General features: G+C 46.1%; 1 protein-coding gene and 1 long non-coding RNA gene across 3 annotated transcripts in view; one reads left to right on the top strand and one right to left on the bottom strand.

Annotated features, from left to right (window-relative positions):
- The window catches only part of LOC308463678, a 135,757-nt gene that overhangs the window by 6,256 nt on the left and 106,224 nt on the right, over positions 1-23,277 (top strand). The window lies entirely within an intron of this gene.
- Positions 1-23,277, bottom strand: part of IGDCC4 (immunoglobulin superfamily DCC subclass member 4) — a 72,895-nt gene that overhangs the window by 18,150 nt on the left and 31,468 nt on the right. For both annotated transcript variants that reach the window (XM_080982096.1, XM_080982095.1), the window contains exons 5-12: positions 16,696-16,833; positions 13,648-13,803; positions 11,871-12,281; positions 10,330-10,494; positions 8,605-8,742; positions 7,953-8,123; positions 6,324-6,557; positions 1,767-1,874 (exon numbers count right to left, since the gene is read on the bottom strand). In XM_080982096.1, the coding sequence (XP_080838222.1) occupies positions 1,767-1,874; positions 6,324-6,557; positions 7,953-8,123; positions 8,605-8,742; positions 10,330-10,494; positions 11,871-12,281; positions 13,648-13,803; positions 16,696-16,833 (1,521 nt within the window). The remainder of the gene's footprint in view (positions 1-1,766; positions 1,875-6,323; positions 6,558-7,952; positions 8,124-8,604; positions 8,743-10,329; positions 10,495-11,870; positions 12,282-13,647; positions 13,804-16,695; positions 16,834-23,277) is intronic.

Genomic DNA, 23,277 nt, shown 5'->3' with positions numbered 1-23,277 from the left:
CAGAGCAGAGCCTTCTCCTTCATGAACTTGTCCAACCCTCTTTTAAAGCCATTCAAGTTGGGGGCCACCACTGCCTCCTATGGAACCACCTTTCATAGTCTATGCTCTGCTTGAAGAAGTCATTTCTTTTAACGGTCCTGGGTTGTCCAACATTTGGCTTCTTCTTTTTTTTTTTAAATGATATTTATTCCATATTTAAAGTTACAAAAAAGAGAACGAAAAACCATACAAAATACAAAGAAAAATTTAGCCTTAACAAAGCGAAAAGTAAAAAGATAAAAATAAACAATAAAATAGAATAAAAAAAGAAGACTTAACAAAAAGTATAAAAATGTGTTAAGTTAAAATGAAACAAAAACAAATTAAACCTTTACATAGCCTTTTCCCTTTACTTATGTCCATGACCTCCTCTCACCTCCCAGTTTTGTATTCTAGTTCAGATCGTATTTCCAGCAAATCCTTCTAACCTTATTTTCATTTACATGTTTTAATTTAGAATAATGTAATTAAACCTCCTCTATTTCGTCAATTTCATCAACTCATTTTACTTAATCCTTTATATCATATCTACCAAAACGACCTAGTTTTCATTTTCCAACCTCTTTCTAACAGTCTTTTATATTACAATATTTTTGAAGGTATATTTTAATTTTTTTCCAATCTTCTTCCATCGACCCTTCTCCCTGGTCTCGAATTCTGCCGGTCATCTCAGCCAGTTCCATATAGTCCATGGACTATATCCAACATTTGGCTTCAATGGATGTCCACAAGTTCTAGGGTTAGGAGAGAAGGAGAAAAACTTTTCTCTCTCCTTTTTCCATGCGTGCAAACTGCATCTAAAGGGAATTTTTAAATATTTGATGTTTTCTTGTTGTTGTTGTTGTTTTTAAATACAGTGGAACCTCGATTGTTGGATGTTTTGGCTTTCAAATGCCGACAACCCAGAAGTGAATGCTCCCATTTTCGAACATGCCTCAGAAGTCGAATGGCTTCCAAGGTGCGTTTCTCCATTTTTTCAATGGATTTTGCCAGCTGTCCGTTGAGCCTCGGTTGACAAACGTTTCAGAAGTCGAACGGCCTTCTGGAACTCATTAGGTTGGACAACTGAGGTTCCACTGTATTCTGTTGGAAGCAACCCAGTTAGATGGTTGGCATATACATAATGAATTGTTGTGGTTGCTTAAGTTCTTAAACAATCATGCCACCTTTTACACATCTTTTCTCTCATCCAAAAGTCCCCAATACTGCAACGTTTCCTCATAAGGGAGTTTTTCCATCCCCTCAGGGCTGGATTTAGGTTTGATGAGGCCCTAAGCTACTGAAGGTAATGGGGCCCTTTATATGTCCAGCTGTCCTTTGTCAACAACAAATTGTCGCTGTTTCTTGTGTTGAATATATGCTATATGGTAATTGATGAACCTAATAGGTCCATACCCAACTCAAAACACTGTTACTTCATGTAGGTTTTATTTTAATTTGTTTTTTATCTTATATTTTGGAAATGTACATCCAGTTTTTTTCTTTTAATTTTTTTTGAGGCCCCCAAGAGAGTGGGGGCCTAAGCTATAGCTTGTTTAGCTTATATGTGAATCTGATACTGCATTCCCTTGATCATTTTGGCTGCCCTTGTCTTAACACCTGGAGGCACCAGGTTGGCAAAGGCTGCCTTATCATATTGCTTTGTGGGAAAGCCATCCACAAACATGAGCCAGGAGTCAAGGCCTTGCAGCAGCAGCAGCAGCAGCAGCAGCAGCAGCAGCAGCTACCTGCTACGGTTACAGGCGCCCTCTCGGTCCTTCCCTTCCAAACTGCCGCGTAGCCATCTTCATGCTTGTTGAACGCCACCAGCTTCACTTCATAGAGTCTCCCAGGAACTGGAGAGAATAAGAGGAATGGAAGAGAGGGTCAAGCAACGAAAAGAGCAGCGTGGCTTAGAAGAGAAAAATCATGGCTACCATCTCCATTTCAGCAAAGGGCCGTATCCAACAGAGTTCTCTCTCCGCCAGTGGAGGAACTCTTGGGCTAGCAGATGGAAGAGTTTGAAAGAATCCAATGCAACAATGGCACTAGCGGAAGCTTGTTGCACAACAGCTGGTTTGTGCCGCACAATCCATTACACAGCCATCTGTGGTAATGAACCAGCACAAGTATGCTGCTAAGTGACTTCAACTTAGCACTGCACCAGATACAACCCATTCATAATAATTAAATGTGTGCCTCACATAGTAAGAGGTTTGCAAGACAAGGCAAAAGTTCTGCCTAGTCCAGCATCTCTGTTTCTGACAGTGGAGAGACAAACGAGTTTGGGAAGCAGAGCAAGAAGGCAAACTCTCCCCTTTCTCATTTGGCATAGCTTTTAGTGGCATTCTGCTGTTCTAGTCCAGACTTCCCCAGCCTGTTGTTCTCTAGATGTTTTGGACAACACCTCCTATTACCCTTTCTTAAACCATCTGTACCTTGTGTCCCGTGGACTTATTTTGGTGATCATGAGTTCTATAATTAACAGGTGTGTCTTTTTAAAACAAAGAAGAGAATAAATCGGAGAAAACTCCAAAAACTGAAAAACAAGGGCAATTAGCAGCAAAAATCTGGATGATTTAGTTTGGTTTAATGGTCAGAGCGCTGGACTAAGACGAAGGTTCAAATACCCAATTAGCCATGAAGTTCACTGAGGGGCCTTGGGCCAATCACAGTCTCTCAGAATTGTATTCAACTAACTTTTATAGGAGACCCACTGAAATAAATGACTCTAACTTAAGCCCATTAATTTCAATGGGTATACAGTGGTACCTCGGGTTACATACGCTTCAGGTTACATACGCTTCAGGTTGCAGACTTCGCTAACCCAGAAATAGTGCTTCAGGTTAAGAACTTTGCTTCAGGATGAGAACAGAAATTGTGCTCCGACGGCGCGGCAGCAGCAGGAGGCCCCATTAGCTAAAGTGGTGCTTCAGGTTAAGAACAGTTTCAGGTTAAGTACAGACCCCCGGAACGAATTAAGTACTCAACCCGAGGTACCACTGTATTCTAAGTAAAAGCTGACTTAGGCCCATTAATTTTGAATTTCAATGGGTCTATTCTGAGTAAAAGTTAGGTTGAACGCAACCCTCAGACTTTAACCTATTTCACAGGGATGTTGTGAGGATAAAAAGGGCAAGGGGAGTAAGTGTGTACACCCCCTTGAGTTCCTTAGAAGAAAAGTGGGATATAAATGTAATGAATACATTTAAAATTAAGAGAAAAACTTGGCGTCCCAAATCCATCTCCCTTTGCCCAACTAGAATCAAGTGCCGGGTGAGTCTTTAGTAACCTCCTCCAGGCAATTGTCCTTTGGCATTTCATCACTACGGGGGGTTGTACAGTGACTCTACTCCACGCTCCCACTGACCCCACCTCTTGAATAGAGCGAACCAGGAACAGGCTGTTTAAGCATTTTTATTGGATGCTGCCAAAATATAAATAGGGCACTTTTTTAACCCATTAAATGAGTGCATGGACCTGCTGTATTGCTGAAGGCCATCCAGGGCAGACCACGGCCTTGCAACCAAAGCGGAGCTTTCTGGCAATGTGAATTCTGTGTTAGCGCCAGATGCAGCCACCCTTTTTGGCTGTGCTGCAATCCAAGCCAAGCTCCAGAGAGAGCAAGCCAAGAGGGCTGTTCTAAAGCTCGCCTGCTTCTTTCTTCACCCCTCTTTTGTAAGATCTGCTTATTCAAGGGAACGGCTTGAGCATCTCAAAGTTTACAAATAGAGGGAAAATGGGGCAATTCTCTCTTTGGACACCCAGCTCCTTGTTCCTCCCCAAATGGCCTCCCTCCCCCCACTTCTTGTTGGTTTCATTGACGAAGCTCTGCTAATTAAGGATGTGCCTATTCAGGGCCTGCTGTGAAGAAGATGGCCAGCTCCTTTCGCCACCACAATACGGCCTGTACAAAAGCACATTTTGGCTGTGCCAGTGTATCACTCTTCTTTTGATTGTGCAAGTGTGTATGGGGGGGGGAGTGGTGCCACTCCCCCCCCCACAAGGAAAAGCACATGGATGGCAAGGATCAGAAAAGCCTTACACTTGTGCAACACACATTTGCATCTAGAAGAGAGAGAAAAAATTTTGCTCCTTTTTTTTTTTTTTTTTGCCAGCCTCCCTAAGAACGCCACAGCAAAAAGGTTTTTTGTCTGCTCTGAAAATCTTGGCAGCAGGCAGAACAGAGTCGGCCTGGAGATGGTCCAAACTGCAGAGTGGCTGTGTGTGTGTGTGTGTATGTGTGTTGCTGAGTGTCTCAGCATAGAGCAAAGGCTTAAAAGAGGGACCCACAGCCAAACATCTCCCCACACAGGGTGCCCTCTCTCTCCAGTCACAGCCCAAATGTAATGGAGGTAGACCTCAGGCCTGGTTCATAGAATAAATGTTCTATGGTTGTTAGACAACCGCCAACTCAACTTCCTCCTCTTTCAGGCATGGATTTCTACCTACCCAATCCATAGCACAACAAACTGTACAACTGAGGTTGTATCCAACTAATGCCACATTTGCACCATGTTTTTAAAGCACTATGAGATGTCAGCTTAAACAGCCATGGCTTCCCCCAAAGAATTCTGGGAGCTGTAGATTGTTACGGGTGCCAAGGGTTGTTAGGAGATCCCAAATTCCCCCCACAGAGCCACAGTTCTTAGAGTGGCTTAACAATATATCCCTCTGGGAATTGCAGTTCTGTGAAGAGGAATAGGGGTCTCCTAACAGCCCTCAGCACCCTTTTAAAAATGACACCTGCCAGAAATCTTCGGGGAAACCAGGATTGTTGAAAGTAGTTATTGTGAGGCTTTCAGTGTCTGGTGCAAATGCGGTCTAAGTGCTACTTAGAGCAGGGGCAGAATTTGGTAATCTTTGGTAGGATAAAGCCCTGAGTGAGGCCAAAATTTTGCACGCCCAACTGGATCTTCTCAATTATAGATCTTCTCAGTTTTGCGCCCCCTTGGCTTGGTGCCCTGGGCAGGGGAACCGCCTGCACTGCCCTAAATCTGGCACGGTTCAGGGCAGGCATGTTGAAAGCATTAGGCATGCCTACTAATTTTAATGGGTCTACTCTAAATAGGACTAGCATCAGATACAAGCTTTGGAGTTATGCTAGCATGACTAATGCAGGGAGTTTCGGGTAGTGCTTTTATCTATTTACTTCATAAAATTTATACACTGCTTGATTGCAAAAAAATAACTGCAAGTGGTTCTAGTGCCTGGAAGAAGTCCTGTTTCCTCTACCCACAGCTATCTAGATTCCTCACTCTCCAGACTCCATGGCCCACTCTTCCCAAATTTTCAGAATCTCCCCCCTTCCTCACAATTCTATACCTCTGGACTAGCCTTTGCCAGATCTCATGCCCTCCAGATTTTTCTGACTACAACTCCCTTCAGTCCCAGCCAGCACGGAATTGTAGCCCCAAACATCTGGAAGGGCAACAGGTTAGGGGTGCTCTGTCTGAACCCTGTCTTGAAATGTCAGCATATGAGATGGCCCTCACAAGCAGTGCATGCCATTTATTTTATTCATTTAACAAAATGCGTATACCGCATAACTGTAAAGAAACCTCTAAGCAGCTTACAAACAAACAAACAAAAAACCCCATTAAAATTATTGGTAAAAATGGGTATTTAAGAACATTCAAGATGGTTAAAATCAGCAGGAACTAAGAAGAAATGAAACAGATTTAACTTCTATGTGTCTGGAAGTTTGCAAAAGTTGGGTTAAGTAGCAACATTTATCCCAGCTGGAAAAGCTGTATTTCTTTGGCATGGCATTTAGAATGAGGTTGAGGGCCACATTCCTTTCAGGGTAATCTGTTGAGGGCCGCAAGCCAGCAGAGGGTGGAGCCAATGGGGCACTTGCTTTTCTCTCTCATCCTGCCTCTCTGTTTTCTCCTTCCTCGCTACCCACACGAAATCAGGTTGAGAACCACGGCCCTCAGGCCGCAGGCTGATCACCCAAGTTTTAGAAAGTTTGGGTCCACACAGATCGGAGAATGTTCTGATTGGTGGGCTCCTTGCCACAGACAACCTCCATGGCCAGTTCACGGGAACAAGCAGGGCACAGGAAACCTTTTCCGAGAGCGAACGTGGTGTAGTGGTTAGAGTGTCAGAGACCTGGATTCAAATCCCTACTTGATCATGAAGCTCACTGGGTGACCTTGGGCCAGTCACTGCCTCCTGACCTAACCTACCTCACAGGGTTGTTGTGAGGATTAAAGGAAGGAGGAGGAGAACCATGTACGCCACCTTGACATCCTTGGACAAAAAAAAGGCGGGTTATAAATTCAACAAACAAATGAACTTACTTAACTCTGTCAGTTCATGCTGCTTGACCTTCTTCTTCAGCTTTATCGGCCCAACATCCCAAGCGCCATCCCCAGGACCTTCGGAGAGGTTCTCCTCACTCGTCTCCTCTGTGGCCACTTCGCGGTAGTAAAGTTTGTAGCCTGAAATCTGGGCGGGGTTAGCTGGAGGTTGCCAACTCACCAGTAGGGACTCCATTTTCGCTCGGACTTTTAACTCAGTCGGGGCAAACGGAACTAGGGGAAGCAAGGAAGAAACATCAACAGTGGTTGCCTCAAGAATCAAGGTGCTAGGCTTTTGTGTGTGTGTGTGTGTGTGTGTGTGTGTGTGTGTGTGTTTTTGGTGCATAAAGCACTACTCAACTTGGGACCAGGAAACCTGAAGGATTGTCTCACCCCTTATACACCCCAGCTGCTCTGCAGGTGAGGACCTCATGTAGATACCGTCTTATCAGAAGGCCCACTCCACACAATACAGGAATTGGGTCTTAAGCGTTGTGGCACCTTTGGAATTCTCTCCCTTTACGCACAGACTCTGTTGTCTTTTTTGGTTCCTGCCGAAAACCTTCCTCCTTCGACAAGCCTTTTAAGCAGAGCTCTCGCCCAGTCTGTAACTGTACTGGAATTGTTTTAATTGCTTTTGTTGTTGTTTTATCAGCTTTTTGTTTGCTGCCCATGGCTCCTTTGAGAGGAAGGCAGGGTGTTATGTACTGAGCTGAATAGGATCCAAAAGGCAGCAGTCTGATTGGTCCTAGAACAATAGGATTCAGAATGCAGCAGTCTGATTCGTCCACAGGAGCCACCCAATCCAGCTCCACTTCCAGGTGGAAGTGAATCCGCAACCTGATTGGCCTACAGGTGAATCCCGGAATTAACCAATCACATGGGACCCATTGTGTAAATAATGTATATAAAGCAGACATTCTGGGGGAACTTCCATCCCTCCTCACCACTGTGAACTGAATAAAGAGCATGAAATCCACTCTTGACTCTGAGTATATTTCACAGGGTGTAAAATAAAATAATAATAAATGTACTATTCTCGGCTCCTTGGAGGAAGAGTAGGATAAAAATACAAGAAGGTACCATACAGGGTTGTACTAAATCAGGGTAAGCAGTGCGGTACTCTCCAGATGTTTTGGAAAACAACTTTCCTCATCCCCAACCATTGACCAAGATGGCTGGAGCCAATGGGAGCCAGAGCCCAACAACAATGGGGGGGCACCAGGTTTCCCAGTGCCTCCCCCACTCTGTTAAACAGTTTGCCTGAGCCAACTGCCACCCGCGCTGCTTGCTCACTCACTTGCCACCTGTTCCTGCTGGAGTTGGTGTGGTCATGAACTGCTGCATGATGACAGCCTTACATTTTTATTTATATAGGAAGAAAACACTCTGGGTCCATTCTGATGAAGGGTGCTACATATACATTAAAAATCAAATAAAGGAATCAGCATTTCATTGCCACCTTGATCTCAGGCTTGCTCTCCTTGACTATTATGCTTCCTATCTTTGATTAAAGCTTCCACATACTTATCTTGGATCCGAATTCCATTTGCAGACACAAAACTCTCCATGTCCTACTATGCCCTGAGAGCAGCGGACATGATCCTCGTGGGCAGTGGGCTGACCTACCATGAGTTTGGTTGTCTCTATCCGGGGTACGGTGCTGTGTCCATTCTGAAGGCGCCCCATAGCCCACGCTTGTACTCGCAGCAATGCGCACTTTGTAGACTTTATTAGGGTGCAGGCCATGAAGAGTGAGTTGGGTCTCATTCGCACCAACCTCGGTTGAGGAAATCAGATCTGTTAGAAAAACAGAGCCCAACATGCTGAATCTAACATGCTGGTGGGTGCTAGAGAATTCCATCAGAAACAGAAATGGGAGCAGAAATTGCCACAGTTCACATGTACATCTGAGGTCAGAAACAGAAAAAACACCAGTGAGTACAAGCTATTGTTTTACATAAATAATTACGTTACTTTCTGCACTGTTTTTGATGTTTCCCTTCCACTGAATTTGATTGTGAAATTAATTACATTAGTTTTGGTCAGTGCTATTTTTCTCGAAAAATAGGTGCTGGTACTCAGTACCCCCTGGGAAAAAAAACACTGGTTTTGGTCAAAGCTTAGAGTGAGTAAACAACACCAGTTTTGCTGGAAGTTGAACTGTAGCAGAATGGAAACAGCACTGATTGCGATGAACCCAGGACAGGGTGAAAATCACTGCTTCGCTACATCCCTAATCGTGCCCCAGTTTCTGGCACCAGAACCATCTCTTCCTTACCTTCCTTGAGGGGAGCGTAGTCAATTTTGTACTTGGTGATTCTGCCATTGCTGAGTTCCGTAAGGAGAGGCAGCCAAGTCACCTTGATGTCCATTGGTGTTGTGCTAGAAAGAGACAGCTGAGGAGCTGCGCTGGGAACTGGGGAGTGAAAGGATAAAAGCGATGACTCCACCTCGTCACAAAGGAAACGAGCAAAACACCCATTTGGTGGGTGAAAACACACACACACACACACACACACACACACACACACACACACACTTGAACCTGGAGGGCTTCACTGATTGGCTGCAGATAGGTTTCCAGGCTCAATTTGAAGTGTTTGTTTTGACCTTTAAAGCCTTAAATGGCCCAGAACCCCACAGTACCTTAGGAACCACCTCTCCCCACATGAACCTACATGGACCCTGTGTTCATCACCTGAGGGCCTTCTTTGTGTGCCCCCTCACAGGGAAGCAACACAAGGACAGGCCTTTCTAGTGGTGGCTCCCCAACTATGAAACACTGTCCCCAAAGAGATATGCCTGGCACCATCATTACAAACTTCTAGGCACCAGACAAAGACATTCCTGTTCACCCAAGAATTTGGGTCTTAACTGGATGATAGGGTATGATTTATACCCAAGTCTGTATTGATGTTCGTCTTCAGTAGGGCAGGATAGGGGCTGACCATTTTCTGTTATTGCAAGATGAGCACTTTTTGTTAATTTATGTTCTTTTATTTATTTATTTCAAATTTTGTTTTATGCCCGCTTTTATAACTGTAAGTTTCTTTGAGACATTTTGGTAGCAGGCGACAAATAACTGTAATAATAAATAATAAGGATAATAAATAAGAGAACATTTGGAAACACACTCTGCAATTCACTTAGCCAACCTATTTCCTCTAGGAAAGGAAATCTGGCTATTTTTCTTTTATGCAGAAGTGTTTTCTAACACCAATGCAAAGAGACATTTTCAAGGGGGAAGGGTGGAGATACCAGAACACCAGGACCGCACAGCATGAGAACTGCCAAGCTGAACTGATCTCAGGGCAATTTGTTTATTTTTGATAATGCACCTACATGCTGTGTCATATCAACAGGTTGCCTAAATGGCACAGGGATGGCTACTAGCCACAATGCCTAAGTTAGACCACGGCAGCCTGCCTCTAAATACCAGTTGTTAGGAACCACAAATGGGAAGAGTGTTGTTGCACTCAATATCCTGCTTTTGGGCTTCCTGTGAGAACAGACAGGCCATTTAGAAATTAAATGTGTCACTGTTGTACCTAGCAAAGAAGGAAGGATTGCTAAACAAATTTGTCTTCTTTAAAATTATTTTGTCTTCCGGTCTGCTGTGGAGGGAATAGCGGCGCGCTCCGTGTCATCCGAGTAAAGGACGACACAGTTCTGGCTTTCAGGGCTCTGGGGGTAAACGTCAGGGCTAGGCGACCCCCCGAAAAACCCGCACGGGCAAGTGGGGACTCTAGGGGTCCAGCAGAGTGTGTGAACTCGCCTTAAACCCAGCTCTCCCCGACACAGCTTTTGCAAGGGCGGAAGGGAAGGCTTGAGTCAGCAAATTGTGTTAACCTCATCTAATTACAAGCACAAATGAAGGTCACCCCTTCAGTTCAAAATACTTCTCACTGCTGCACACACACACATAACGGGGCCCGCTATGTGATTCATTTCTTCCAGGAAGCATGGGGTGGGGAACAGTCCCTTCCCCTCCAAGTCTACGAACCATCCTCCAGTGTCTGTACGTTGATGGAAGAGGAGGTTCGGCTGGCTCCAAGTTGCGAATACGCCACCACATAGAAAACGTAGTTGGTGCTGGGCTCCAGATCTTTGACCTGGAACTCTGTCGTGTCGTTGTTCACCGCGAACTGGTACTCCACGTTGTCAGCGCCTAGAGAGGGTACACAACGCTGTCAGACGAAAAAGAAGAAAAGAAAAAGAAGAACGTGTTTTGTCCTTTCTTCAGAGCGGCTTCCTGCAAGCAGCTCGCAGAAAAGGTCCAGTGCGCCTTTCACGGCACGCAGTTTGGTTTTTAAGCAAATGCTGGTGCTGTTCCCACCTTTTCAACACAATCAGGGTTTCAAACCCACATTTCTGGCAACGAGTTAGGTGACATCTGCACCAAACATTGAAAGCGCTATTAGACAGTCATGGCTTCTCCCAAAGACTCTGGGACTTGCAGTGTGTTGAGAGTTTTAAGAATATGTTAAGAGAGTTGTTACGAGACAGCTACTCCTCTCATAGTGCTACAGTTCCCATGGTGGTTTTTAGCAACAATTCCCTCTTTTCAGGGCTACATCCACCCCCTTCATACTGTGCTTTTTATTTATTTATTTAGACAAAGTCATAATCATAAATAAATAAGAATAAAAATGTGCACCCCACCACCAAGACCATTCCATTGCAACTATCCAACCTCCCAAAATTTCAACACCTCTTGTGATAGTTTGACCCCTTTCCATTTTAACAGTACAAATTCTACAAACACCCTCCATATCTCCTTAAAATCGTTTCTCCTGCATATTCCCCATCCTACCTTAATGGCACGTGTTAATTTATCATCGATAGTTATATCCCACACCTTTCTATACCATTCTTCCATTTTATATTCTGCTTGCCCCTTCCACTTCCTAGCTATCATAATTCATGCAGCTGTTAATAAATTTGTGAGCAAGTCCTTCAGGAGGTGGAGGAGTGAAGGACTTCATACTGTGCTTTGACCTCAGCAGTGACCTCCTCCCAGAGCTACAATTCCCAAGAGTTCTGTGCAAAGAGGGACTGACTGTTAAACCACTCTGAACTCTCAGGAGCCTTAACAAACTATAGCTCCCATAATTCTTGGGGGAGGGAGCCATGACTTCTTGAAGTGGAATGCATGTGCTTTAAATTTATGGTGCAGGTGTGGCCTAAAGAATAACGGGGCAGTCAATTCTGCGCCAATTAACTTACAGCTGAAACAGAAACTCAGGCTTTTAAGAGAGGCCCAAACAGCATTAGAAGGCTAGCTAGTTTGACCTTCAAGTAGGAGGAGGCCAGGAGGCTAGCTGCCCAATAATAATAATAATAATATTTCTACCCTGCCCATCTGGCTGGGTTTCCCCAACAACTCTGGGTGGCTATCAACAGAACATTAAAAACAGAATAAAACTTCAAACATTAAAAACTTCCCTAAACAGGGCCGCCTTCAGACGTCTTCTAAAACTCGATACAAAGTCGATATGCCATGATACAAACTATGATGACCAAACAACCATTCAAGGGACATACCCGAAGCCTTCTGGTAATGGAGTGAGAAGCCAATGATCCGCTCGCTGTTGAACTCTGGACGTTCCCAGGATACCAAGACAGTCGTGCTGGAGAGAGAACTGGCAGACACCCTCTTAGGGGCGCTGGGCAAACCTTCCCGCACAATCACCACCAGCCTGGCCCCAGCACACGCCATGCCCAGGTGATTCTCTGCCACGCACTGGTAATAGCCGGCGTCGTCCAGCCCGATCTGGTTGATCACCAGGGTGCCGCTACTTTGCATCTTCACCCGCCCTTTGGACAAGAGAGGCTCTCCGTTCTTCATCCAGTGGATGCTGGGAGACGGCTCTCCTTCTGCTTTGCACACAAACCTGGCGGTACTGGCACGGGTCCGAGAAATGGTCTCCGGAGCCTGGGAGATGACAGGGGGAGCTTAAGAGGCAGAAGAAGAAAATTAGCTTCTAAAGGTTAGGAAAGGGGCTATTTCATTTAGAGGAAAGGCAAGGAAGAAGTGACACGGTAGAGCAGCATAAAATCATGAATGGGGATGGATAACACTAGAACCCAGGGACAGCCAATGAAGCTGAATGTTGGAAGACTCAGGGCAGGCAAATTAATGGAGGATAAGGATAAGGGACGCAGGTGGCGCTGTGGGTTAGACCACAGAGCCTAGGGCTTGCCGATCAGAAGGTTGGCGGTTCGAATCCCCGCGACGGGGTGAGCTCCCATTGCTCGGTCCCTGCTCCTGCCAACCTAGCAGTTCAAAAGCACGTCAAAGTGCAAGTAGATAAATAGGTACCACTCCGGCGGGAAGGTAAACGGTGTTTCCGTGCGCTGCTCTGGTTCACCAGAAGCGGCTTAGTCATGCTGGCCACATGACCCGGAAGCTGTACGCCGGCTCCCTCGGCCAATAAAGCGAGATGAGCGCTGCAACCCCAGAGTCGGCCACAACTGGCCCTAATGGTCAAGGGTCCCTTTACCTTAAGGATAAGGAGTTGCTACTTGTTCTCCCTTCACTGTCAGAGTCAGTATGCCTCTCAGTATCAGCTGCTGAGAATCCCAAGTAGGGAGAGAGTGTTGCGTTTGAGACTTGCTTAAGGGCTTCTCATAAGATAGGTTGACTGGGGCTCGTGAGAGTTGTAGCCCAAACATCAGGAGAACACCCAGTTGGGGAAAGTTGTCCTAGCCCAGTCTTTGAGGCAGGAGCAACGTGTACCTTCCCTTCGACAAAGTGAAGGCTAACCAAAACCATTTCTTCTAGTCCTTCCTGCTGGAATAGATACAGGGGCCTGGAAGTGGTGAGTGGGCCCCATAAGCAAGCAGGGGAGACCTTGGTTCATGCAGATACCCAGCACTCAGTTTTGCAAGGACCCAGAAATAATAGCCCCCAAATACTGAGGCAGTTTTTACAACTAAAGCGCATAGGAAGGTGGAACTTACAGCTTTGAGCTTCTAAGTCCTTTACAGTGCAGTGTTGAATTTTATTTGAAGAAAGCTTTTTATTATGTATTTTGTGTTTTTATCTTGTATTTTTATGCTGTGAACCACCCTGAGATCTTCAGATGAAGGGCAGTATACAATTTTTAAATAATAATAATAATTATAATCTGAGCCAGACATCTAGCTCAGCATTGCCCATATTAGCTGGCAAAGTCTCTCTAGGATTTCAGGCCTGATTTTCTCCCAGCCCTACCTGGAGATGCTAGGGACTGAACCTGAGACTTTCTACATGCAAAACAGATGCTCCACCGAGCTACAGTCTATGACAGCACAGAACTGGTTTATTCTCTGTTCTCACCAAGAACTCTGAGCTCAGCCGCAGCGGTTACAAACTGCCTGGTCTGGGGTTTATTGGCACGGCAGACATAGATCCCTGAGTGATGGAGCTGGGCATGAGGAATCAAGAGGTTGGTCCGTCCCAGCACAATCACATCTGTGGAAATAGGGTCCCCATCTGCAAAGGAACAACAAGGCATCAAATTCTTAAGGAAGATGATGGGGGGAGGGAGAGAAACCCTGCACATTATCATCTTAAAAGTGCATCGCTCTGGCAGGATGATGATCTTAATATTTCAGACTTTAGGGCAGACTTTTTGCACTCAGTTTTGAGAACCGTACGTTTCTGCTATAATTTAGCACCAAGTTTTTAGGAGTCATTCTAATTTCCAACTGATTGCTTAGAGCAGTCAAAGAAAGACTGTACAGTTGTGCCCCCTACTTAATCAGGGGACACACTGCACTGGAATGTATGAAGACCAGTGGAGTGGTGTTGCAATTTTACATCAAAATTGGTTTCTCTTATGGCACAGAGGCAGAGGTGGGGGGGGGGAAACCTTTTTCAGGGCAAGGTCCACATTTTCTTCTGGTCAACCTTCAGTGTGGGGTACATGCCAGAGGTGGACAGGGCCAGAGCAAAAGGGATCAGAACAATGAATGCAAACTTTACCTTTGTAAATCTGGCTAGTTTCTACATACACACATCTATATCTTCAGTGCTTTTTTGGTTAAAAAATGAGGTGCCAGTACTCATGCCTTGTTAAGAATGGAAGAAGAGCCTGCTGGATCAGACCAGGGGTCTATCTAGCACAGCATCCTTTTTCTCTTTTTTAAAAATATAATTTTTATTAAATTTTCTGTTTTACAATTTAGAGTACTCCTTTTTACATTCTTAAGATATCAGTGACTTCCCTTCTTCTCTTTCCATGGTTCATTTTACATATCATAAATCCCCGCATATTTTACAAAAATTATACCATTCAGTATTCCATTATTACATCCATCAATACTTATTTGCACTGTTGAATTTATCTTAATGCAGACAGTTTCAGCTGTACATAGTTATTTCCCATATATTCAATAAATGTTTTCCAATCTTCTCTAAACGTATGTTCTTCTTGTTCTCTTATTGTATAAGTTATGTCTGCAAGTGGTGCATATTCTATCAACTTAAGTTGCCATTCTTCTTTGGTTGGGATCTCGCTCGTTTTCCATTTTGGGGCATATATAAATTACCTTTTTTGACACCTGGGAATTTCAGTCTGAATTATCCCCAACAGAAAAGACTCTGGGGGTTTTGGGGAGGGAAGTACTTTCAAACATTTTTTTTCAATTCATTATAGATCATTTCCCAATGCTCTTTTACCTCTCACAAGTCCACCACATATGAAAGAATAATCCCTCTACCTCTTTGTACAGTATCCTGTTTCTCAACCAGATGCCTGTGAGAAAACCACAAGCAGGATCCGAGCTCTCCCCTCCCGTGGTTTCCAGGAACTGGCATTCAGAAGCATTACTGCCTCTGACCATAGAGGCAGAGCATAGCCATCGTGGCTAGAAGGCATCGATAGCCCTCTCCTTTATGAATTTGCCCAGTCCTCTTCAGAAGCCATCCAAGTTGGTGGCCATCACTGCCTCCTGTGGGAGGTGTTAGGATATAGTTCTGTTCCACCTCTAGAACAGGCATGTGGAGTTGTTGTATGTCACATGTCTGTTTACTTCCAGCACCGTCTGCTGGGAGGTTCCGTTGTATATAGCTTTTCCCTATGCTGTTTGCTTGGACACGAAGGGAAGCAGACATGTGTTTCCTTTGTCCTGATGCTGAATAAATGCTTGTAAATATGCTTACATATGCCTCTGTCAGCTACTTCTGTTGCAAAGAGTTCTTATCTCTGCTAGCTTGCGTGCTCAGTCTCTAAAAGTCTCTGAGGCTTGAGTCGCAGTTTTGATGCTGCTCTGAGAACCGGAGTTCACCCGGCTGCCAGCCAGTGGGCTGGAGCCAGCTGGGGGCCAGCCAATTGCCCCCATCTCCCCGGACGCATCCCAACAGGAGGGAGTTCCATAGTTGAACTGTATACTGCACAAAAAGGTACTGTTTAAAGGGCTGTGGGTGCCAGCTCATAATGGCTGGCATGGGCAGCCCCCCAAAAAGAAGTGCCAATACTCTGGACCAAGGAGTCCCATTGCACACAAAAAGCACTGCATCTTCTTACACCCAGGCAAGCAGCCATTACTCAACGCCACATCAAGCCAGGCAGAAACACTCTAGGAAGCTGTGAAGTGGCATCAGTGTGGGGTGAGGCTTGGGCACAACAAAGAGGGTGGCTGGAGAGGGGTGTTGCCTAGGGGAGGGCTAGAGGGCCAGGCAGAGAGACGTGGAGGGCCACATTAAGACCCTCGGCCTCAGAATTCCCCAGCCTTGTACGTTTGGGGCAGGGCAGTTGGTTGAAGTTAAAGGCCCTGCTAATCTCCAATCCTGCAAAATTAGGTGGGTTGGCTCTTGCTTGGGCATCCTTTGATCTGCATCGAATTTGGGGCTTTGGTGACTGTCACACGCCACCTTCACCCCCACAGGGAAATGCCGCGTTTCTTAAAAAGAGAGGCATGCCCCAGCCTTGCCCCATCCTCAGCGCCTTCAGCGATCTTTATCACGTTTTTATAATCCTAAAGATAACCCGAGAGTTATTTTTGCAAAGCAGCAACAGATGCGCCCGGCCCCGCGAAACGTCTACAAAAGGCCCGACCCTCCTGCCCTGCCCTTTCGAGCTGGGGGGTGTCATTCGATATTGGCCGTGTCCAATTTAGATCAAAAGGCATCCAGCAACTAGAATTCCGTATCTTTTACAGATCAAACAACATAAATGAACCGCATGCTTTTGTATCGCGTTAACGTTAATGGGCGAGCTCGACTCGGGAGCCGTTCCCCGGCCACGGAGAGCTCGGCCGCCTTGTATTCAGTTGCACTTTGCAAAGCTTCTCGGGGCGCATTCCTCTCCTGATGGATTTTTCAGAAACCAAAGGGTCCCACCGTCGCCTCTTGGCATCAAAAGGGCTGGCGGTCTTCACTTACCATCCCGTATCCAAGAAACAAATGGCGTGGGGTTTGCAGATGCCATGCACTCCATCACGGCGCTCTCTCCAACCACGACGGTGGCGTTCTCTGGCACGGCGACGATGGCAACATCCCCTGTCGCAGGCAGCTGGTGCCCTAGCGGAATAAAGGACAGGTTTTCAGTCTTTCCAAAAATGAGATAAAGGAGTCGAGGCATTCTAAGCAAGCCAAACTTTCAAGGGAAGAAGAAGAAGAAGTCCTAGCAAAGGAAGAATGGATACAAAAACTTATGGAATATGCAGAAATGGTGAAACTTACCGGAAGAAGAAGAAATCAAGATAACAAACTTTTTATTATAAAAGAGTGGAAATGGTTTATTGAATATTTACAGATAAATCGTAAACAGAGAAAAACACTGGCAGGATTATATATTTAAAGAGTATATATTTAAAGAAGATAAAAATAAATGAGTAAGTTAAGTGAATTTGGATACGCAGAAGGTATTAAAAATAAATTTAAGGAACCGAAGAAAGAGGTGGAAGGAAGTCAAGTTTTAAAATGTCAAAATGATTGTAAAATCAGTGAAATGTATATATCTGTAAATAAAAAAATTAAAAATCTAAGCAAGCCAAGCTTTCAGGAAAATAATCTGGTTCTTCCAGGCCCAGAGCTGCTTTCAATTTGATGCCTATGAGTGAAGGAGGTGCTTATATAGTGACTACAGCACAAGTGGGATCCTGTTCATGGCAAAGGACTGTAGCTCCACAGCAGAGCACCTGCATGCATAAGGTCCTAAGTTCAATCCCTGGCATCTCCAGATAGAAATCTCCAGATAGAAATCCTGGAGGATCACTGCCAGTCTGTGTAGGCAATACTGAGTTAGATGGACCAATGCTCTGACTCAGCGCAAGGCAGTTTCCTATGTTCCTAATTGAATCACTCTGTTATTCAAAATCATGAGAACCGGAATATTGATTTATTTTTTAGGGAAAGGGGCTGCAGCTCAGCGGCAGAGCATCTGCTTGGAATGCAGAAGGTCACAGGTTCAATCCCTGGCTGCATCTCCTGGCAGGGCTGGGGAAGACTCTTGTCTGGAACCCCAGAGAGCTGCTGCCAGTCAGTGTGGACAATACTGTCACCTTCCTGATGTTGTTGGACTCCAGCTCCCCTCGGCATGGTCAGGAATGATGTGAGCTGGAGTACAGCAACATCTGGAAGGCTTCACCACACACACACACACACACACACACACACACACACAGAGTTTTAATCTGCGGTACCAAGGATCAAACCTGGGACTTTCTGCATATAAACATGAGCTCTGCTGCTGATCCAAGGGCCTGTCACCCTTATTCTGCCTGCTCCACTCCCCTTTTTACCTTAAGCACCAAACAATAGGATGGCAGCCTACCCTTCCAAGTTACAGAAACCTGTGTGCTTACTCTGTTACAAGGCCTCTACCACTGTGAGAACAGGATGCTGGACCAAATGGGCCATTAGCCTGATCCAGCAAAACTCTCTTTTGGTTCCTAATTCAGTAAAGATAAAGGGACCCCTGACCGTTAGGTCAGTTGCGGATGACTCTGGGGTTGTGGCGCTCATCTCGCTCTATAGGCTGAGGGAGCCAGCGTTTGTCCACAGACAGCTTCCGGGTCATATGGCCGGCATGACTAAGCCACTTCTGGCGAACCAGAGCAGCGCACAGAAATGCTGTTTACCTTCCCGCCGGAGCGGTACCTATTTATCTACTTCCACTTTGACGTGCTTTCGAACTGCTAGGTGGGCAGGCGCTGGGAGCTCACTCCGTTGTGGGGATTCTAACCGCCAACCTTCCAATCGGCAAGCCCTAGGCTCAGTGGTTTAGACCACAGCGCCACCAGTGTCCCTCCTAATTCAGGACTCACCTCAATTTAAACAAATCAGCCCGTCACCTCATGCTCAACGTTGCCGTCTTGTTTGAGATACCAGGAGACATGTGAGACAATTTACTCTTCCAGCAACAAAAGCTGCCCCCCTTTCTCATTTTCCTTACTGCAATGACCAATCAGAGTCAACATTACTTTGAGAAGCAAACACTTAATTCTCAGGCTCACCAATTGAGAGCGTCCTCTCGTTGATCAAAATCGCTCCCTCCCTCCTTCCCACATTTCCATTGCTTAATCTTCTGGTTAAACAGGTTAAAACTTGCAAAACTAATTATGTGATAAAGAATGAAGGTTTCTGTAAAACCTCCTTTTGTTTCCCAATGGACAAGGACTGTACAGTGTGCCCCCTCCCTTGGAAAAGGGTGGGTGGAGAAAGGCTGAGTTTTGAAAGCTCCTCTGCAGTGACCTCAAAATGGGTCTCTCGCTATCTGCAGAAGAATGGTAGAAAATCACGGACGGATCCTTTTCCCTCCCCTTCCCTCTATTGAACAGCTGCTCCAAAAGCCTGAATCTATTCTCAGGGGAGGTTCTCAGGGGCTGAATAAAACTTCAAGCTCCTCCTCTGGAAAAGGGTGAGAAAGTTCACGGCAAAACAGCAGAGCAGGGCTCAGTTGTCTGATATCTCACCGTCTCAGGCTGTTGCTGACAGCTGATATCCAAGCCGGTCGCCGGCCTCCCCACCAGCAAGCGAGCCATGTTGGAACGCAAGTGGTGTGGGGCTGAGCATTTGCGAAATGCAGGGGTTGGGGGGCAGAGGCAATGGCAATGGCAGCAGCCACCCGTCTCTGCCTGGGCAGGCCTCTGCTGGGGCTAGTTTCTCAAAACTGACTCTTAAGGCCACTCCAAGATTCATCTGTGCTGTGGGGTTGTTGGAAGAAGGGAGGAACCTGAGGGCAACCCTGGTTTCATGAAAAAATGGGGGATAAAGGGGGGCAACAGAGAAAGAGAGAGAAGAGGGCAGCAGGGAGAGAGACAGTGTCCACTTTTGTCCAGGCCTGCAATTCCCAACTGATTACATTTCACAGAATTTCGGCCTTGACTTATAAAAAGGTTTCAGATGCCCAACTCAGCTATGAAGCTCAGTGAGTGACCTCAGCCTAACCTACCTCACAGGGTTGATGTTGAGGATAAAATGAGGACTGGGGGAAAATCTTGCAAGCTGCCTTGAGCTCTGTGGAAGAAGGGTGGAATGAAGATGTTTGTATTGGTGGAATTACAAAACAGGTGCAGGTAGGAGCTTTCTTGGGGAAGGTCCGTGGCCCAGTGACAGAGCATCTGCCTTGCACGCAGAAGGTCCTGGGTTCAATTGCTGTCACCTCAAAACAAGACTGGGAATTGACTCCTGTCTGAATTCTCAGAGAGAATTCCTGCTCTTTACTGCTGGATTGGAGCAAACAGCAATCCACAGAAAACCCGAATTGCCGTTTGCTCTGACTTAGTGGTAAAGATCGGGTTTTACAATGAAAAGCGGAGTGGGGGGGGGGGGTCCAGGAAAGCTGTGCCTAGAAAGCTCAAAGGAAAAGTTAAATGTGGATAAGCCCTCAGTGCAGACAAATACTGAGTCAACTGTCTGGTTTAGTATAAGGCAAATTCCTATATTTCTGGCTTGCAGTCATGGACAGCTCCCTGTTTGATATGAAGAAAAGGTGCAATGATCTGGAGGCAGAATCCCTGCTGGGATTTGCAAGTGAGGAGAATGTTGTGCTCAATTCCTTCTTGTGTGCTATTTATTTATTTATTTGCTTATTTATTTATTTGTTTATTTACTTACTTACTTACTTACTTAATTTATATCTCACCTTTATCTCTGAGGAGCTTAAGGTGGTATACATGGGTCTCCCCCATCTAATAATAATAATAATAATAATAATAATAATAATAATAATAATTTTATTTGTACCCTACCCAGCTGACTGGGCTGTCCCAGCCACTCTGGGAGGCTTCCAACATATATAAAACATAATAAAACATTACACATTGAAAGGCTTCCCTATACAGGGCTGCCTTCAGATGTCTTCTAGAGGTTATGTAGATACTCATCTCCTTGACACCTGATGGGAAGGCATTCCACAGGGTGGGTGCCACTTCTGAGGAGTAGGCCCCCCGATGCAACAATTGGGGTTGGGTGGGTGCCATGGCTTTGCAGCTAAAGAACTGGGTAAGCCTGCCATTACTGGAGAAGACGCTGGGAGGCTGCTGCTGGCAGAATCGCTTCCTGTGGCTCTGTCACCACTAAAAACGTGCTTCCAACATCAAATATTTGTACAAGATATGAGCAGCAGGGTAGAGAGCCAGCAGCTTCAGCCCAGCAGAGCTTCTCCTCCCTCAGGACAAAGCAAAGCAGCAGCAGATTGAAGAGAAGGCGGGGTGGGGGAGGAGGAGGATGCAAGGGTTAAGGTTCCTTCTGGGCAACCCTGGGATGGAGGGGGGGCACATGCCAGTGGTGGGCGTGGCCAGATGCCAAAGTGGGCGGGGCAACAAACAAATGCTATCTTTGCACAGTCAGCTAGTTTCTACACGCACTCAAAACACTCCACCCCTCTACCCTCTGCCTAAGCAAGTGAGAGGCGCTATCAGAATTCAAAGACACATTCTGGTCAGGCAAAAACACTTCAAGCAGGACTGGTAAGGGGTGTGGCTAAGGGCCAGGCAGAGAGGACTGGAGGGCCGCATTCCCTACCCCTGCTCTCTTTGTTTCTATGCTGAATCCACACATGCACACTTTCCTATTGAGTTGGGGTCCGACACAAGAAGAAGAAGAGGAGTTTGGATTTGATATCCCGCTTTATCACTAGCCTAAGGAGTCTCAAAGTGGCTAACATTCTCCTTTCCCTTCCTCCCCCACAACAAACACTCTGTGAGGTGAGTGGGGCTGAGAGACTTCAGAGAAGTGTGACTAGCCCATGGTCACCCAGCAGCTGCATATGGAGGAGTGGAGACGTGAACCCAGTTCCCCAGATTACAAGTCTATCGCTCCTAACCACTACACTACACTGGCTCACCAGTTTTCTTTTCAGAAGAGAGTCTGTGGCTGGCTCATACAGTGGTACCTCGGGTTACAGGCGCTTCAGGTTACAGACTCCGCTAACCCAGAAATAGTACCGCAAGTTAATAACTTTGCTTCAGGATGAGAACAGAAATCGTGCGGTGGCAGAGCAGCGGCAGTAGGAGGCCCCATTAGCTAAAGTGGTACCTCAGGTTAAGAACAGTTTCAGGTTAAGAATGGACCTCCAGAACGAAGGTACCACTGTATTTGGCATCCCACTTTGGAGAGGGCAGAAGGTGGGGAGTTCTTGGTCACCCTCTCTGAGGTCTGGACAGGGACTTAAATGACCAGGGCTGTGCTATTTCTCTTTCTCTCCCTTCTCTCTCTCTCTCTCTCTCTCTCTCTCTGTCTCTCTCTCTCTCTCTCTTTGTGGAGATATTTCCTCTAAGTGACGACAACTTCTCCATTTCAGGGCCATGAAAGAGATCTGCTTGTAAAAGGCCCCCAGATCCTTCTCCCCGTTTGGAATGCAGTTCCCCAAGGAGCGTCTGGAAATTTACACCGTGACGTCTGCCCGGCCTGAAACATCTGCCGCTCGCACGGCAACAGCCCCGACTCACAGTTGCTGCCTGCATCTCCGCCACCAACAGGGTAGCAAACCCCTTTCGGTGACCTTCGACGGGGATGAGCTCGCCTTTGAAATAGCCAAGGGGCTGGGGGTGGGGTCCCCTCTCCATCCAGGGAAAGAAAAACTGGAATTTTTAGAAGACTCCTATTCCCCTCTCACAGAACTTCCAATTCCCAGAGCAGTTTAACAATCAATCCCTCTTCAGAGCGAACTCTGGGGATTGTAGTTCCCAGAGGCAAGCATATGTGTTTTGAAAAGTGGCTTGTTTGCTATATGCATTTAGACACCTCTTTAGATACTGCAAACAATTTTTGCCTGATGGTTCCTGAGATGGAGGAGCAAGTTTCTGCCTATGTTTGGATACGATTGGGTGCTATTTTGAAACAAGATGGCAGGCTGAACGTTTCTAAAGGTAAAGGGACCCCTGACCATTAGGTCCAGTCGTGACCAACTCTGGGGTTGCGGCACTCATCTCGCTTTATTGGCCGAGGGAGCCGGCATACAGCTTCCGGGTCATGTGGCCAGCATGACTAAGCCACTTCTGGCGAACCAGAGCAGCACACGGAAATGCCGTTTACCTTCCCGCCGGAGCGGTACCTATTTATCTACTTGCACTTTGACGTGCTTTCAAACTGCTAGGTTGGCAGGAGCAGGGACCAAACAACGGGAGCTCACCCCGTTGCAGGGATTCGAACCGCTGACCTTCTGATCGGCAAGTCCTAGGCTCTGTGGTTTAACCCGCAGGTTTCTATACAGCACAATTTTGGGGGGGTTTCATAGAATTCCTGAGCAGCTTCAGGTATGAGGCTGCCAGTGCATGTATGTATAAAGCTTTGTTTAACAACAGCAACAGAAATGGTTTCTGACCAGACGCCACTTGCCTTCCTTGACTGCTTTGGAAATAAGGAGAGAAGCAAAGGATCAGCCACCTGCCAGAGATGTCAATGATCTTTCAGAGGGCGGTGTTTCTTATTAAAAACAAAACATCGTATTCATCATCCACAGATGAGTTTTTGTCACCCACAGTCATGTCTGCCTTTTGTCTGCCTCAGGGTGTGGAG

Source organism: Podarcis pityusensis (genome assembly GCF_964106645.2).
Source record: "Podarcis pityusensis genome assembly, chromosome: 14".
In the NCBI taxonomy this organism is placed as follows: Eukaryota; Metazoa; Chordata; class Lepidosauria; order Squamata; family Lacertidae; genus Podarcis; species Podarcis pityusensis.
This window is presented reverse-complemented; position numbering and strand designations above follow the sequence as displayed.